A 15,956-nucleotide genomic window follows, 5' to 3' on the forward strand; every position below is an offset into this window, starting at 1 on the left:
CATCTCAATGGCTTAGAAGTATTAAAATCTTTTTAGACATTGTTACTTTCAGTATACTTAGAGTTGTGTCTGTAAGGTTCCATTCTCCTAAGTGAATTCATGACTGATTTAAAGAAGGCAGAAAATGGAACAGGGTGTTTTTAATAGCCTCTTCACGCTTTTAAACACAATTCATTGATTGCATTCTAAAAATGTCTTTCTTTTTACATACGACCGAATTTGAACATACTTTTTTTTTTTCTTTTTAAGATTTATTTGACAGAGAGAGGGAGCGAGAGAGTGAGCGTGCTTGCACAAGCAGGGCAGTGGCAGGCAGAGGGAAATGGAGAAGTGGCCTCCCGTGTAGCAGGGAGCCTGAAGTGAGGCTCGATCCCTGGACCCTGAATCATGACCTGAGCTGAAGGCAGTTACTCGACTAAGCCACGCAGGTGCCCCACCTTGAACATACTTTAGCAAATAAAGGGCAGATATTTTCTCACTTAACTCTGAAGGATTAGAGTATAGATTTGTGGAACCAGGGGTTCCATGTGACCAGGACACACTCACTGTGTGTCCCTCTGTGGGAGCTGACCTTCTCCATGAACCTGGAATCATGGGTGTCCTTATAGACTCCTCTCCTTATAGCTTTATGACCACAGAGGAAAAGGAATCTCCCCCGGTAGGTCCAGTTAGGAAAATGTGCTTGACCTGGTATGAGTTATAGGTCCATTTTAGCCAATTCGTACTGCCTGGGGAATGGGGCACAGGTTGTTTGTCCCAGCCCAAGTCACTTGCCACCTCCATGGTGGGTGGCCCAGTGTGGGCAAGTAGGGTCTATTACCCAAAAGGTTGTGGGGCAGTGTAAACAATAGCCCGTGTGCATCATTCTTTGCCAGAAAGTCAAGAAACTGCTAAGCAAGACAAAACAAAAAATACCATACTCTTCGTGGCCAGAACTAACCTCTGAACTCTTTGAACAAGGCGTTCTAGACTTTTATTTAAGCATGTATTTATATACATGTTTTAGCGAAGATGGGGAAATACTACATAAAATGTTTTACCAAAACATGATACTGCCATTTTCAAGCACTATTACAAATATATTCCTGTGTTAGGAAATATTTCTCTCATTATAATGACTGCTGTTTTACTGTTTGGATGGATAATGGTTTATTTTTTCGTTTATTCATTATTGGGTGTATTAGTTTGTTCAGGCTGCCATGACAAAGTATTACACACGGGGTGGCTTTAAGCAACAGAAATTTATTGTCTCAGTTCTTAGAAGCTCAGACTCCAAGAGCGAGATGTCAGCAGGGCCATACTCCCTTTGAAACCTGTAGCGGAAAACCCTTCTTGGCCTCTGACAGCTTCTGGCCATTTGCCAGGTGCTCCTTGGCTCCGAGCTGCCGCTCTCCAGCCCTGTTTTCACATGCTCCTGCCTGGGTCTGCGTCGTCTTCCCTCTGTGTCTGTCTCTGTGACCTCATTTTCCCTTTTTATGAGAACACCAGCGTCTTGGATTAGGGCCCACCTAAATACCTTATTTTAACTTGATTACCGCGGTAAAGACCCTAGTTCCGAATAAGGTCTGAGGTGCTGGTACGTGTGACTTTTTTGTGAGGGACACAGTTCACCCATGATGTTGGACATGCAGGCAGTATCAGGTTTTTCACTCTTTTAAGCAGTCCAGTGATGAACACTTCTAAACCAATTTTCTGTGCATATTCTTTGTTATTTCCTTCAGTTAAATAAGTGGAAGTGGGGTAGGTGGGCCTAAGAATGTACATATGAAAATTCTGGTAGTTACTTCTACTTGCCCCTGAAAAAGTTTTGTCGGTTTGTATTCTCAGAGGCAATTTATAAGACTGACCCGTCTCTCTCCTCACTAACTCTGGCGCTGTCTTTCTCCCTTACAGATAGGTAGTATTCTCACTTTTATCACTTTCTTCTGAAAAAACGACTTTTATGAAAACAGAAGATTCTTTCTTTCTAGTATTTCATTCATCTCTCTGATAACCTTGTAGGGAAATGGCATCTCACTGCCTTTCTGAGCATTAGAGAAGTTAGATGTTTTCTCATATGTCTTCTAGGCGTTTTTCTTTTGTGAAGTGTTGATTTTACCTACTTTTCTTCTGAGTTTCTTTTTCCTTTTTGGATATTTAAGAATTTCTGTGTGTTAAGGACATTAGCTCTTTTTTCATCTATGTTGAATTTCCAGTTGGTAATTTTTCTCTTAACTTTCTATTTTCTTCTTCCTTTTTTAAATCTGGAGCTGGGGGAAATGTATAATCTTGAGAGCATGTCCCGTGTGGCCCTCATCAGTAGCAGAAACTGTTGAATTTGCAAATATAAGGGCAAGCCAAGGGATGAACAGCCTAGACTTGGTTAGAAGGGGCAGCCTAGGGTAGTAGAAGGCGCGTTGGATTTGGAATTCGAAGTTCTCATTCTGCCACTCGCTAGTGAGTGCTTGTCGGTGAGTGACATCTCTCTGAGCGTCACTGTCTCCATCTGAGAAATGGACACGATAATCTTGCTGTACCTCCCTTTCAGGGGGCCTCTGTCACGCGGTCGGATTGTGCCGCTCATCATTCTTCATCGTCAGGATACCAGAGTGACAAAGACCTCTATCCTACCGCTGAGCAACGAACAAAAGAGCTTTGTAAACCGTAGAGTGCCACGAACGTAGGGGCTTTCTCTTACTCTGGGCCGTTGTCAGTGGGGTGAGGGGCTAAAAGCAAGCTGCCAAAACAGGGGCTCTCTTGGGACAAAGCATTTTTCTACTGGAAAGAAACTTGCTTGGACAAACAAAGGTGGTAGTTACAAGAGAAGTAACAGTTGTGGGATGCTTGAAATAGGCCAGGCTCTGTGCTAAGCACTATATGTGGATGAGGTTATTTTTCAACCCCATTATGAGTTTGGCATTGTTATCCCCATTTTGTAGATGAGGAAACAGGCAGAGGTTAAGAAACTTGCCCAAGGTCACACAGTAAGTTGTGGAGCCAGGATTCAAGCCCAGGCAGTTTGAATCTAGAATCTACAATTTCAGATATTTATAATTATAATAAATACAATGTTTACTATATACTGTATATGTTATGCTCTACAACAAGTAAAATATAGACAGAGGATGTAATAGTCTATGAAGATTTTACCTTTTTTTTTTTGAAGATTCTATTTATTTGACAGAGACAGACACAGTGAGAGAGGAAACACAAGGTGAGGCAGTAGGAGAGGGAGAAGCTGGCTTCCCGCCTAGCAGGGAGCCCGGTGCGGGGCTCGATCCCATGACTCTGGGATCATGACCTGAGCTGAAGTCAGATGCTTAACGACTGAGCCACCCAGGTGCCCCCAGTCTATGAAGATTTTAAAGAGAAATTTTTTGTCCCTTTAAAATAGCTGACAGTGATTATAAACATTATAAACCATACCTAGAGTGGCACCATCTGTGTTAACATGCTTTTAATTAAGTGCAGTTCCAGCTTGAACTTCTGAATTTTTTATTCTGTGACCTTGGAATGATGATCTTATATTGTTTTTTTGATTCTTTCTAGGTTTCTGTTGTTTACAACGCATTAGACTTTGAGCCAGAGATTTTCTTTGCCTTGGGATCTCCAGTTGGTATGTTTCTCACTATTCGAGGAGTGGATAGAATAGATGAGAACTACAGGCTTCCTACGTGTAAAGGATTCTTCAATATTTATCATCCAGTGAGTGACGTGAACTACTTTTTATTTTGAAAAAGATGAAACACCTCCATAGAAACACTTACTAGATCATCCTTATAGAGTCTCAGATTCTTTTTTTTTTTTTAAAGTTTTTTTTTTTTTTTTTTTAAAGATTTTATTTATTTATTTGAGAGAGAGACAGTGAGAGAGAGCATGAGCGAGGAGAAGGTCAGAGAGCGAAGCAGACTCCCCATGGAGCTGGGAGCCTGATGCGGGACTCGATCTCGGGACTCCGGGATCATGACCTGAGCCGAAGGCAGTCGTCCAACCAACTGAGCCACCCAGGCGTCCCAAAAGATTTTATTTTTTTATTTGACAGAGATCACAGTAGGCAGAGAAGCAGGCAGAGAGAGGAGGAAGCAGGCTCCCCGCCAAGCAGAGAGCCTGATGCAGGGCTTGATCCCAGGACCCTGAGATCATGACCCAAGCCGAAGGCAGAGGCTTAACCCACTGAGCCACCCAGGCGCCCCTAGAGTCTCAGATTCTTATTTCTTAGGAACTAATTCTCATTTTGATGTACAACTCAACTCTTTGTCCTAATAGAGAATAGTCTGATGCTGTCCAATAAACTTTTCTACCAGGAAGCCTTTGTTCAAGGAAATAATTCTATTGCTTTGCTTGCAAAGCCAGTTTTACTCACAGATTTAGAAGTCTTCTTATAATTACCAGTAGTAAGTCTTCTTATAATTACCACTTGTGAAAAAATCAGAATCTCTGGTTTGGTGTTACCTGTTTTGTCACCCAGTCAAGATACATAACTCAAGATAAAAGAACTTTTCCTAAATTTCACTTTTCTTTACAGCTTGATCCAGTGGCTTATAGATTAGAGCCCATGATTGTTCCAGATTTGGACCTGAAAGCGGTTCTCATCCCACATCACAAAGGCAGAAAAAGACTTCATTTAGGTAAAAAGCAAATACTATAAAAACTTGTTTCCTTTCTGTCATTTTGTAATCTGTTAGTCATAATGAATTATGTCCTTTCTGTCATTTGTAATTTAATCATGAACATTTTAACACTAGATCCTTTCTCATAAAATTAATGTTATTTAAGTGCCTGCTGTGTTTGGAACCTGTTTATTAAATGTTCAGAAGAGCTATAAAGAAAGTTCTGAATGAGTTGCTTCTCCTTGATGACTTTCTTCTTGGTATGGTGTTCTAATGGTTGAGATACTTAGGAATGAGGGACGTCAGTACTAAAGTGATGAGACGCAGAGATTGATAGAATTTAGTCATAATTTCTGGAGTTAGGAAGCAGAATAACACTTGAACTAAGGACCCCGAAGAAATAAACTTGATGCTAAGTCAAATGAGCTGTTACTTCCTTGCTAACTATATAAACTTTTCCAGGTAAAAACATCCATTAAACATAGTGGATCAGTAATAATTCCAAGCGGGGTTCATGTCTCTCTTACGCCTGTGAACGGTGTCTGTCATCCGTAGGTTTAACGGTTTGGGTGGCAGGGACGGGAGTGCAGTGGGGAAAAGGGGAAAGGCCTCGTATCCTTTTGTTGAAAACTGGATTTTCTTTCTTTTTTCTGTTCTTCCTTCGTTCCTTTTTTTTTGAGGGGGGGACTTACATTGTGCAATTAAAAAATACTTAACTCTTTTGGAGTTAAAATGGGAAGTTTGGTACTCAAATACGTTGAATTCAAATAGGATTTATTAGACCACAAAGTAGAAAAGGTGGAAGGGTAGGGGTTTCTTCATTTTTATTTATTTATTTATTTATTTATTTATTTAAAGATTTATTTATTTATTTATTTGACAGAGAGAAATCACAAGTAGGCAGAGAGGCAGGCAGAGAGAGAGAGGAGGAAGCAGGCTCCCTGCTGAGCAGAGAGCCCGATGCGGGACTCGATCCCAGGACCCTGAGATCATGACCTGAGCCGAAGGCAGCGGCTTAACCACTGAGCCACCCAGGCGCCCCGGTTTCTTCATTTTTAAATCAGAAGTTTATATTGTTGTTATATTAAAATCTCAAATTCTCGGGGCGCCTTGGTGGCTCAGTGGGTTAAGCCGCTGCCTTCGGCTCAGGTCATGATCTCAGGATCCTGGGATCGAGTCCCGCATCGGGCTCTCTGCTCAGCAGGGAGCCTGCTTCCCTCTCTCTCTCTGCCTGCCTCTCCATCTACTTGTGATTTCTCTCTGTCAAATAAATAAATAAAATCTTTAAAAAAAAATAATAAAATCTCAAATTCTCAAAACCATTTTAGGATTATAGATTAAAAAAGCAGTCATCTTTTTAATCTTGTGGGCTCATTTTTTTTTTTTTTAAAGATTTTTATTTATTTATTTTGAGAGAGAGAGAGAGAGACAGAGTGAGAGCATGAGAGGGGAGGTCAGAGGGAGAAGCAGACTCCCCGTGGAGCTGGGAGCCCGAGGCGGGACTCATAGATCCCAGGACTCCAGGATCATGACCTGAGCCGAAGGCAGTTGCCTAACCAACTGAGCCACCCAGGCGCCCTTTTTTGTTGTTGTTGTTGTTAAAGATTTTTATTTATTTATTTTGAGAGAGAGAGAGAAACAGAGTGAGAGAGAGCATGAGAGGGGAGAGGCCCATATCTTTTAACTTACGGAAAAAAGGCACATGAACGTGCTCACATTATTACGGTATTTGAACTCCACCTTCCCACCTTTTATTTTTAACTTTTGTGGAGAGAGGAAGCGTACACATTTTGGCTGAATTAGTTTTAGTTGTTAAAAAAAAAAAATGACAATAAGGCTCTATAAAGCTTTTTTTACAATTTGATTTATGTGTTCATCAGAGAGCGCTCACAAGCAGGGCAGCAGCAGGTAGAAGGAGAAGCAGCAGGCTCCCCACTGAGCAAGGAGCCCGTTGAGAGACTTGAACTTAGGACTCTGGGATCATGACCTGAGCCCAAGGCAGACGCTTAACTGACTAAGCCACCCAGGTGCCCCTCTACAAAACATTTTAATATATTGAGAGTTCTTGGCCGAGAAACTATGGCGTTTAAAAGAGGACTTACCCTGTCTGAGAAGAGTGTTAACTTTAGTTTCAGTTTTTGTGGTGCAGAATTTTATCCGGTGACTAACCGACATGGTATGTCATCTTAATCTCCTTAGAGCTGAAAGACAGTCTCTCTCGTATGGGATCTGATTTGAAACAGGGCTTCATTAGCTCCCTGAAAAGTGCTTGGCAGACGTTAAACGAGTTTGCCCGCGCTCACACCTCTTCAACTCAGCTGCAAGAAGAACTGGAGAAAGTGGCCAATCAGATCAAAGAAGAAGAAGAGAAACAAGTAGTTGAAGGTAAATTTGACATTTGAGAAGCATTTTCTAGTACAAATGTTATTTGTAAACATATTACTTCCGAATTATTTAATGATGCTTTTCCATTCTGTTCCATTCTGTTAAAATGTTAGAGATTCTTTTGTAAAGGAAAATCTGTTATGATTAACTGTACTTCACAATGCGTATCATTTCTTTTTCTGGGTTTTTGCCTGAAAGTTGCTGGACTTTTTACTCTGCATTCTTAAGTTTTTGTTGAGATTTCTAAGGCCAGAGTGGAATATCAGAGTTAACAGCTAAGCTTGTATTCAGGCATTTTAAAGACCCACTGTAAGAAATTATCGTCCTGACGCTGCTGTTTCACGGTGTCCTTATATTCTAGACTGTGTCTGCCTTGTGAGATCATTGTGCCAGGATGTTTTTGACTCTTTCAGATTCTAATTCTGTTTCCTTTCTTTCTACAATGTTCTCTCACCCCTCTTCTTCAAAACTTCTGTCAGCTCGTTGGCTCTTTCTCCTCTCTCTCGGGTAACCAGCCCCTCTTCCTTCCCCTGGCTCTTTGGAGGAATGGGAAGTGAGCCTGGTAGTTCCCCAGGTTGCTACGTGTGTCAAGCGATACTCTCTTGAGCCCAGAAAGTCAGCTAAAGTCAAAGGATAATGATTAAGTGATTGACTTTGATATTGAAATGGTTTAAATTCTAGCAGAAAAGATTGTTGAAAGTCCAGATTTTTCCAAGGATGAGGACTACTTAGGAAAGGTTGGAATGCTAAACGGAGGTCGCCGAATTGACTACGTTCTTCAAGAAAAGCCAATAGAGAGTTTTAATGAATATCTTTTCGCTCTTCAGAGTCATTTATGCTATTGGTAAGTGGTTTCTTCTTTGATAATATTCGCGTGGCCTTTAGGTGCTAGCACATATGTTTTAGGGAGATTCTCTAGCTGATTTATCATTTATGATGGAATATTAATTACAGCTGCCATATATTCAAAATCAGTATTTTCCCCCTTTATTATCCACAAGATGGCAGTGTGTCATCTCTTTTTGACCAAAGGCCTTTGGTACTCGCACATTGATTTTGTAGGGATACCTTTCACAGAATGGGAGTGGTAGGGACTTTGAAAAGCCATCCTTTCACATGTCCCCTGTCACCATGGAGGATTGCACACAGCTATTTTGTAGCTGATCGGTGTCCGTCCAGTTCATAAGGACAGCTTTAAGACTACACTGTCATTTGCCTTTCCTAGGTAGCGTTGACTAGAACAAGGGCTGCATTTTCCACCTTTATGCATAGAGGTTAATTTCTACGAATTGTCTCTTAAGTAAAAATATTCTTTTCTTTGTGATAGGGAATCTGAAGATACTGCTCTGTTGTTACTTAAAGAAATTTATCGAACAATGAACATCAGTCCAGAACAGCCCCAGCATTGATTGGACTTCAGTTGCACTGTGTGAGTCTATCTTTATTGTGTGCATACACTGTGAATGTTTCATCCTGAAAAAAAATTTTTTTTTTTTTTTTTAAAGTAATCTCTATATCCAGCGTGGGGCTGGAACTCACGGGTCGCATGCTGCACTGACTGCGCCAGCTGGGTGCCCCTCTGAAGTCTTTTTTATGGAGTTGATGTTGACTATAATTTTCTCTTTTCTGTTTCTTCCCAGTGTTTCTTTTTTCTTTTTTTAAAAAAATTCAGAATAGAGACATTAAAGAGGGGGAATTGGTTTGCAGACTGCATTTCTGACATGTTATAATTTTCCTAATACTGCATAAAATTTGACTTCTTTTATTTTCAGTTTCTTTCTGAAAGTTATTCCCAGGAATGTCAGTTAGGAATTCCTTTGGTTGTAGGTAACAGAATCCAATTCACAGTACCTCAAATGAATAGAGGTTTATTTTTCTTGTGTAATGGGAAGGGTTCATCTGTTGAATGATGTCACTGGACTTTCACATTGGTGGCATCTTTATATTGCATTTTGACTCTTAATCCGTAGTTATGAGATGACACCCGTAGTTCAGACATTGTGTGTACATTTAAGACATGAGTAAGGGGGAAAAGGCATTGGCAGTTTTAGCTAATCCTTGTATTTTTTAATTTTATTTTAAAGATTTTATTTCTTTATTTGTCAGAGAGAGGGAGAGCACACAAGCAAGGAGAGTGGCAGGCAGAGGGAAAAGCAGACTCCCCACTGAGCAGGGAGCACCGTGCAGGGCTCCATCCCAGGACCCTGAGGTCATGACCTGAACTGAAGGCAGATGCTCAACTGACTGAGCCACTCAGGCGCCCTGTTCATGACACTTTTTAATTTTCAAGTAATAAATGTTAAGTTCAGCCTCCACCTTCTTATTTTGGAGAGAGAACCGCTTTCAGTAGGGTTTCCTTGGATCGCCCCGTGCACATCCAATCAAATGCACGTGCATGTGAAAACAAAGGGATCTCATTGGACGTATTATTTTGCAACTTGATGTTTTCGATCAGCCTTATAACTTGCACAACTTTCTGTGTTAGCTTATATCTTTTTCATTCTCTTTCACGGCTACGGCTACATAGTAATTTTGTGTGTGGCTGTGTTCCATCTTAGTTAGCCAGTTTCCTGTTAGTGTACATTTAGATCATTTCCTAATGTATGTAGGAGAGTCTTAGTCAACAGAGTAGGGAAGAGGTCTGAAAAGCAATTTTATAATCAGATTCTTGATACAGTATTATCAGTTCTCACCATTTCTGGAATTATAATAGTAAAATAAACTAAAGGTAATGTCAAAAACTACCCCAGTTCAGATTTTCAATTACAAAATCGTCTCTTATTTGGTTCTCAAATATTTATTTGGTACTTACTATGTGCCAGACACCAGTTTTCATGCTGTGGATAAGTGGAAAATAAGATAGGGTTCTCGGGCGCCTGGGTGGCTCAGTGGGTTGAAGCCTCTGCCTTCGGCTCGGGTCATGATCTCAGGGTCCTGGGATCGAGTCCCGCATCGGGCTCTCTGCTCGGCAGGGAGCCTGCTTCCTCCTCTCTCTCTCTGCCTACTTGTGATTTCTCTCTGTCAAATAAATAAACAAAATCTTTAAAAAAAAAAAAAAAGATAGGGTTCTCACCTTTAAAGGATTTATCTTCTACTGGGAGGAGACCGATAGTAAACCTATGCTCTAATCCATAAGTAAATTTCAGATATTGATAGGTCTTGTGGAGATAGGTCTAGGAAGATGTTGTGGTGATGGGTTGCTTCTGGGGAAGGCCTTGCTGAGATGACAACATTGGAGTTGAAATTTGAAAGATGAGAGGGAGGTGGACATCTGAGGATATGAGGAGAGTGATCCAAGCAGGAGGAAGGGCAGCTGCAAATGTCGTGAGATGGGAAGAGACACGGCACATCTGCAGGACAGAAAGCAGGCCAGTATGGCTGGGGGTAATGAAGGGGAGCACAGGGGGAGAGGAGTCAGAGGTGGCAGGCCTGCTTATGAGGAAGCTGGTAAGGCCTTTGCATTCTTCTCTAAGTATAATGGAAACATGGAGGGTTTTAACGGGAGTTGTGATGTGACTTGGGTTAGATTTCAGAAGGAACGCTCTGTCTAGGTGTTGGGTGGAGGGCACATGCTGGCAAGGAGAGAGGAAGGGAGAATCATTAAGAGGCTGGTGTGGCGTTGACTAGGGCTCTAGCAGTAGGGGTGGTGAGAGATGGTTGAGTGCAGATCTGTTTTGCAGGGAGGAAGTCCAGGGCTTCCAGATAAGTTCATCGTGAGGGAGGAAGGAAGGAAGTTGAGGATGACTCTTAGGATTTTGGTGTGAGCAGCTGGGTGGATTATGGTACCTTTTCCTGAGAAGGCTTGTGGACAGAGCTTAGTTTTTTGGTGAGGTGTGAGAATGGGAATCTGTTCTGTTAAGTCAATGGTTGATGTTCTGGAGCTGGGGGTCTGAAGCTCAGAGCTCAAGGTAATGACCTTAAAACCAATCATCAGCATATATGTGGTCATTTGAAGCCAGAAATGGGATGAGATCACCTTGAAGTATGTAGGTAGAGAAGAGGTCTGGTGGACAAGGAGGAGCCATTGAAGTGAGAGAAGATTTGGGGGCTTGTGAGCTCAGGGAAGCTAAGAAAAGATTGCTTCAAGAGAGAGTAGTTAGCAGTGTTCAGTGCTGCTGAGAGAGAGGTCAAGGTCAAGAACCAAGACTTGGCCATTGGTTTGAGGCGAACGTAGGACATCATTGGTGACCTTGAGCAAAGGTGTTTTCATGTCATGGCTGAGGTAAAGTGAGTGGAGGAGAGGTAAGGGTCAGAGAGGAAAAAGTTTTGCTGTGAAGGATAATAGAAATGAGACGGGGACATTTTATGATATTAAGGTGTGTTTGTTTGCTACTGAGAATGATCCAGTATTGGAGGGTGAAATTGATAAGGCAGAAGTAAAAGGGGTAATTGTGGAGGGAAATACTTGAAAGGGTAATGCAGGAAGGGACCAAGGCCATGTGAAGCATTTAGCCTGAGGAGAGGAGCAGGGATACATCTTTCCTGGAACAGATGGAGGAGGGGAATGTGGGCACTGACACAGGTAAGATCTTTCCCTCTGGGGGAGGATGGGCAGTAAGTACATGATTGCAGTGTGCCAGATGGTAAAAATAGAACAGCGGGGTAAGGGAGAGAGGGAGCACACTCGGGATGGGACAAGTTGCTATCCTAACATGGTGAGGGACACTGTCACTGATAAGGTGTCATTGAAGCAAGTAAGCCGGGTGGGTATCTGGGGAGAGAAGATCAGTTCATACCAAGAGAAGTAGATCTCTCAGGATGTAAGAGCTGTCTCATTGTTTGTAATGATAGGGTAGTGTCCCACTGACTGCTACACTGTAGTTTTTTTAGCCAGTTCTTTGTTGATGGGCATTTAGGTTATTCTAATCTTTCACTAGTTATAAACAATGCTCTGGGATACATAATATTTAATAGTTGCATTGTATTCCATTTTATAGTTCTATTAAAGTACCTAAGTTATTTGCCATTGTCAGTGTTTAGATGTATTTCCAACTTTATTATAAATCTGACATACAGTTGCATGTACCTTTTGCACAAATCTGTTTGGGATAAATTCCTACATGTAGCATTGTTGGATTTAAGCGTACTGCACATTTGCAAAGGATTTTGAATCTACACCTCTTGTTAAATTGCATTTCAGAAAAGTTGCTCAATTTTCATGTCTGTGTAAGTGCTGGTTTTCCTGTATCCTTGCCAACACTGGGTATTACCATTTTAAAAATTTTGTTGATAAACAATTGCATGAATTGTTTATCATTGTTTTAGTTTGTATTTCCAACGCTAGTGAAATGTAGCATTATTGGTATATTTCAGTGGCCATTTGTCTTTGTTGTCAGTTGTCTAGTCTTGGCCTTTGAGCAAAAGGTGTGGAGGTGTGGTGTAGGGTATTTTTGTTTCTAACTGATTTATAGTTATGATATTTTAAGGATATTAGCCCTTTGTCACTGCCGAGTTGTTTTTCAGTTTGACATTTGCCTTTTATTTTTGCTTATGCTTTGGCTTTTGGGGCGTTGGGTGGGTAAAGAGCATATTTTAAAAATAGGTGGGCCGGGGGTGCCTAGGTGGCTCAGTTGTTAAGCATCTGCCTTTGGCTCAGGTCATGGGATCGAGCCCTGCATTGTGCTCCCTGCTCAGCAGGAAGCCTGCTTCTCCCTCTACCACGCCCCCTGCTTATGTTCCCTCTCCCTGTTTCTCTCTCTCTATCACCGAAAAAAAAAAGAAAAAAGAAAAAAAAATGTCGGCCAGTTTTTTGAGATTATCATTTCAATTATTATGCTTAATTTTTTCTTAAATGAGTTTGTTTTTCATTTAACTTCATAGTTTAGAAGAACATAGTTTAGAAGAATAGAGGGATTTAACTTTTTTCTTAGTTTTTTTGGCTGTGCCATATATTAAAATGTACCCTTTTGTCATTGATGTTTCTATGATATGCTCTCGTTTGACAGATTTATTATATGCCCAGTGTTTGTTTTGTTTTGTTTGATGAGAAAATTTGATTTTTTAAAAAATTTTAATTCCAGCGTAGTTAACATATGGTATTAAATTCATTTAAGTGTACAATGTAGTGATTCAACACTTCTAAACTTAACTCAGTGCTCATCATGATAAGTGTACCCAGTATTTGTTTTCTAGGCTTTTGGACATCTCTTCTACTGACTTACTTATCTGCTTATCGTATTTTACTGATTTCAAGTCATATAAATTCCACATTTTATCTTTAAATTTGGATTACATCTTCTAGTCATCTATGGCCAGGATGGCAGTTGAGTTCTTCCCCAGATGGTTTGCATTTTTTTTTTCTGCCATTTATGGGGCTGGGAGAGCAGTACCAACCCGAGTCATCTTAACCTAATTTCTCTGCTTGAGATATTTTGGACTTTGCTGCTAGTGTGAATTCAGACCACAAAATGTATGGGTTGGCAGGACTGGAGGACCACTTCAAATACCAAGGAGTATTTTTTCTCCTCTTCCCATTGTCAGAGACTTCTTTGCTGTTCCTTGTAGAGGAAGGGTTATTTTTTTCTCCCCCTCATTGAGGCTGTAGCCATCCAGTGTCCCCACTTTTTGAGGTGGTCCCTGTCTCCTTTTAGATTCCGTATCCTGAGCTACTTTCCTTTTCTTTGTGTGGGTACATAAAATAACAGTGCATCTTAACGTTTGATGGTGTCTTAAACTTCGTGAAATATGGTATTTTAGTGATTGTAACTTGATGGATTTTACTGTCTGGCAGTGCAAGGTCTTCGTATACGGTAGTAAGTCTTGGCTCTTGTTCCAAATGAATTTTGAAATGACTTAAGTTCTCCTGATGTCTCTCTCCGCAAAACAAAGCAAAACAAAACCCAAACAATGTAGTTCTAGGATCACCTAATTCTATTAGGATTCACCTAATATGAAAAACTAAGACCTTTCATTTCACACATTATTTGTTCATTGTTCATTGTTTTCTTTCTTCTTATACTTGGTTGTTAAATTTGGGCAGGAACTTAAGTTCCTGATACTGTTTTGTTTTTTTTTTTAAGAGAATTTTTTAAAGATTTTGTTTGTTTATTTGACAGAGAGAGAGATCACAAGCAGGCAGAGAGGCAGGCAGAGAGAGAGGGAGAAGCAGGCTGTCCGCCACAGAGGGAGCCTGATGCTGGACTCGATCCCAGGACCCTGGATCATGACCTGGGCCGAAGGCAGACACCCAACTGACTGAGCCACCCAGGCGCCCCCTGTTGAATAATTCTTTATGGTTATCTCCTTTCTTCCTTTTTAGAATTGTTCTTTAAAAAGTCTCACATGAACTTGACAGAAATTTTTTCTTTTACCTTCTTATACTCTTTTTGTTCCGAAGATCTACCCACTAGTTAATCTCACTGAACACTCCCTCCCGCACTCTGTCCCTTCCAGAGCCCCAAGGTCTTGTGCTCACAGGCTGTGTTCTTTGGAGGCAGCTAACGGTGCACACGTGGTAAAGCTGAGCACATGATAGAATATTCTTTCACTTCAGGAAGGAGCAACAGTGCATTAGTATATTATTACTATAAGTTTGCAAAGTTCACCAAGGATTCTGTTTTCTTTTAAAGACTTTCTTGTCTTTCCAGAAAGTTGGAGTAGAAATTACGTGGCTGAGAAAACTCTCAGAGGACATTCCCAGTTTGCGCCTGTGATGGATGACGAAAAAGTGGTTCATCAACATTTGCTCAGAAAGAATTCTCACAAGTAGGAAGCCATTTAAAAGATCAAAAAGAACAAAAAGACAATGAAGAAAATCAGTACCACGTTTGGACAGTATGGATAAGAAAATGTAATTTTAAAAATGATGCAATTAAAAATTCCTCAGATCAGGTTAGTTGTGCAGCTGTCAAAGTAATGCTTGATATCGATGAAGAACTATTTTTGGCATGCAGACGGTTATTTCTGTTTCTTAAAAACTTACTGTCAGTGGGTTATTAAACTTGCAATTTTTTAAATTAATGTAGTATGTTCTTTTATTCAAGTATGGACTTCTTGAGAAACTGTAGTTATATGATTTTCCAAAAATTTGCGTTCTACTTTTCTACTTTAAATGTGAGTTGTAGTTCTGAGCTGCTTTACTGTGGGGTCATTTGTGTCTAAGAGGAAGTAACCAAGATCGCTTATATTCCAAGTTGAATCTGAGGTTTTATGAAGCCTTTCAAGCACTGGCTGAGCACATATGGTGGACATAAGAAGCTGCCATGGCCCCGAAGTCCCGGGAAGCACTCTCCCGGCACATCCTTGTCAGCCAGCGGTGGCGTGGGGGCGGGGGAGCCGATGGGACGTTTTCCATTTTGTCATCTGAGGTAGCTGTGCAGTTGCCTCGTTGCTAAACTTTCAATTAATGTGAACCAAAGTAGAGTTTCTTGGGTTTTTCTTTTGTTGTTCTTTTTTTTTTTTTTCGCTTTGTATTAATTTCACTTATACCAAAGTGTTTCAGAGTATGACATGTATTGCTTCTAGACTCTAACATCTACTTCCTGAAAAGACTGTTGTGTAATATTTCACTTTGTTTTCTTATAACTTCAAATTATCTTAAATATTTTCCTAATACTACATGGGAATGCTGATTTTTCTTCCTTTGTTATGCAGTAGAAACATTTTACACTGTTTATTACATAGTTCTCATGGAACATAGAATTTTTTGAAAGCAACATATGATACACATTTTTTTGTGTATATATTCTAATTAGTGTGAATAAAATGGTCACTGCATTTTTAAAAAGCAGCAAATGTTTCTCGTCTTCCTTTAAATATTCCTCTGAGTTCATCGTTTGTTTACTTTTCATTGTGAGTGCCTGCCGTATGTAGTTAGTTTGTATCATTATCGCCTAATAATTGAATTAGGACAGAGCAGTTTTAGAGCGGCACGTGATCTCGGGCAACATCTGTTTATGCTGACCACCTCCTTCTCCAGCGAGGACGCGACACTGCTTGCCTTTCGCTGGCTGCAGATCTAGTGGCAGATCGGGCTGGAATACA

The 15,956-nt window shown here is 40.6% G+C and overlaps 1 protein-coding gene across 7 annotated transcripts in view; it reads left to right on the top strand.

Annotated features, from left to right (window-relative positions):
- SEC23IP (SEC23 interacting protein) overlaps positions 1 to 15,705 on the top strand; it is a 42,730-nt gene extending 27,025 nt beyond the window's left edge. For 4 of the 7 annotated variants that reach the window (XM_032312550.1, XM_032312555.1, XM_032312556.1 and 1 more), the window contains 6 exons: positions 3,529 to 3,684; positions 4,505 to 4,607; positions 6,789 to 6,974; positions 7,656 to 7,818; positions 8,302 to 8,403; positions 14,561 to 15,705. In XM_032312550.1, the coding sequence (XP_032168441.1) occupies positions 3,529 to 3,684; positions 4,505 to 4,607; positions 6,789 to 6,974; positions 7,656 to 7,818; positions 8,302 to 8,383 (690 nt within the window). In that variant the 3' untranslated portion in view covers positions 8,384 to 8,403; positions 14,561 to 15,705. Of the gene's footprint in view, positions 1 to 3,528; positions 3,685 to 4,504; positions 4,608 to 6,788; positions 6,975 to 7,655; positions 7,819 to 8,301; positions 8,404 to 14,542 lie in introns of all 7 variants that reach the window. The other 3 variants (XM_032312551.1, XM_032312552.1, XM_032312554.1) reach the window with 3 other exon arrangements.
- The last annotated feature ends 251 nt before the right edge of the window (positions 15,706 to 15,956 follow it).

This window comes from Mustela erminea, chromosome 14 (assembly GCF_009829155.1).
Source record: "Mustela erminea isolate mMusErm1 chromosome 14, mMusErm1.Pri, whole genome shotgun sequence".
Taxonomy (NCBI): Eukaryota; Metazoa; Chordata; class Mammalia; order Carnivora; family Mustelidae; genus Mustela; species Mustela erminea.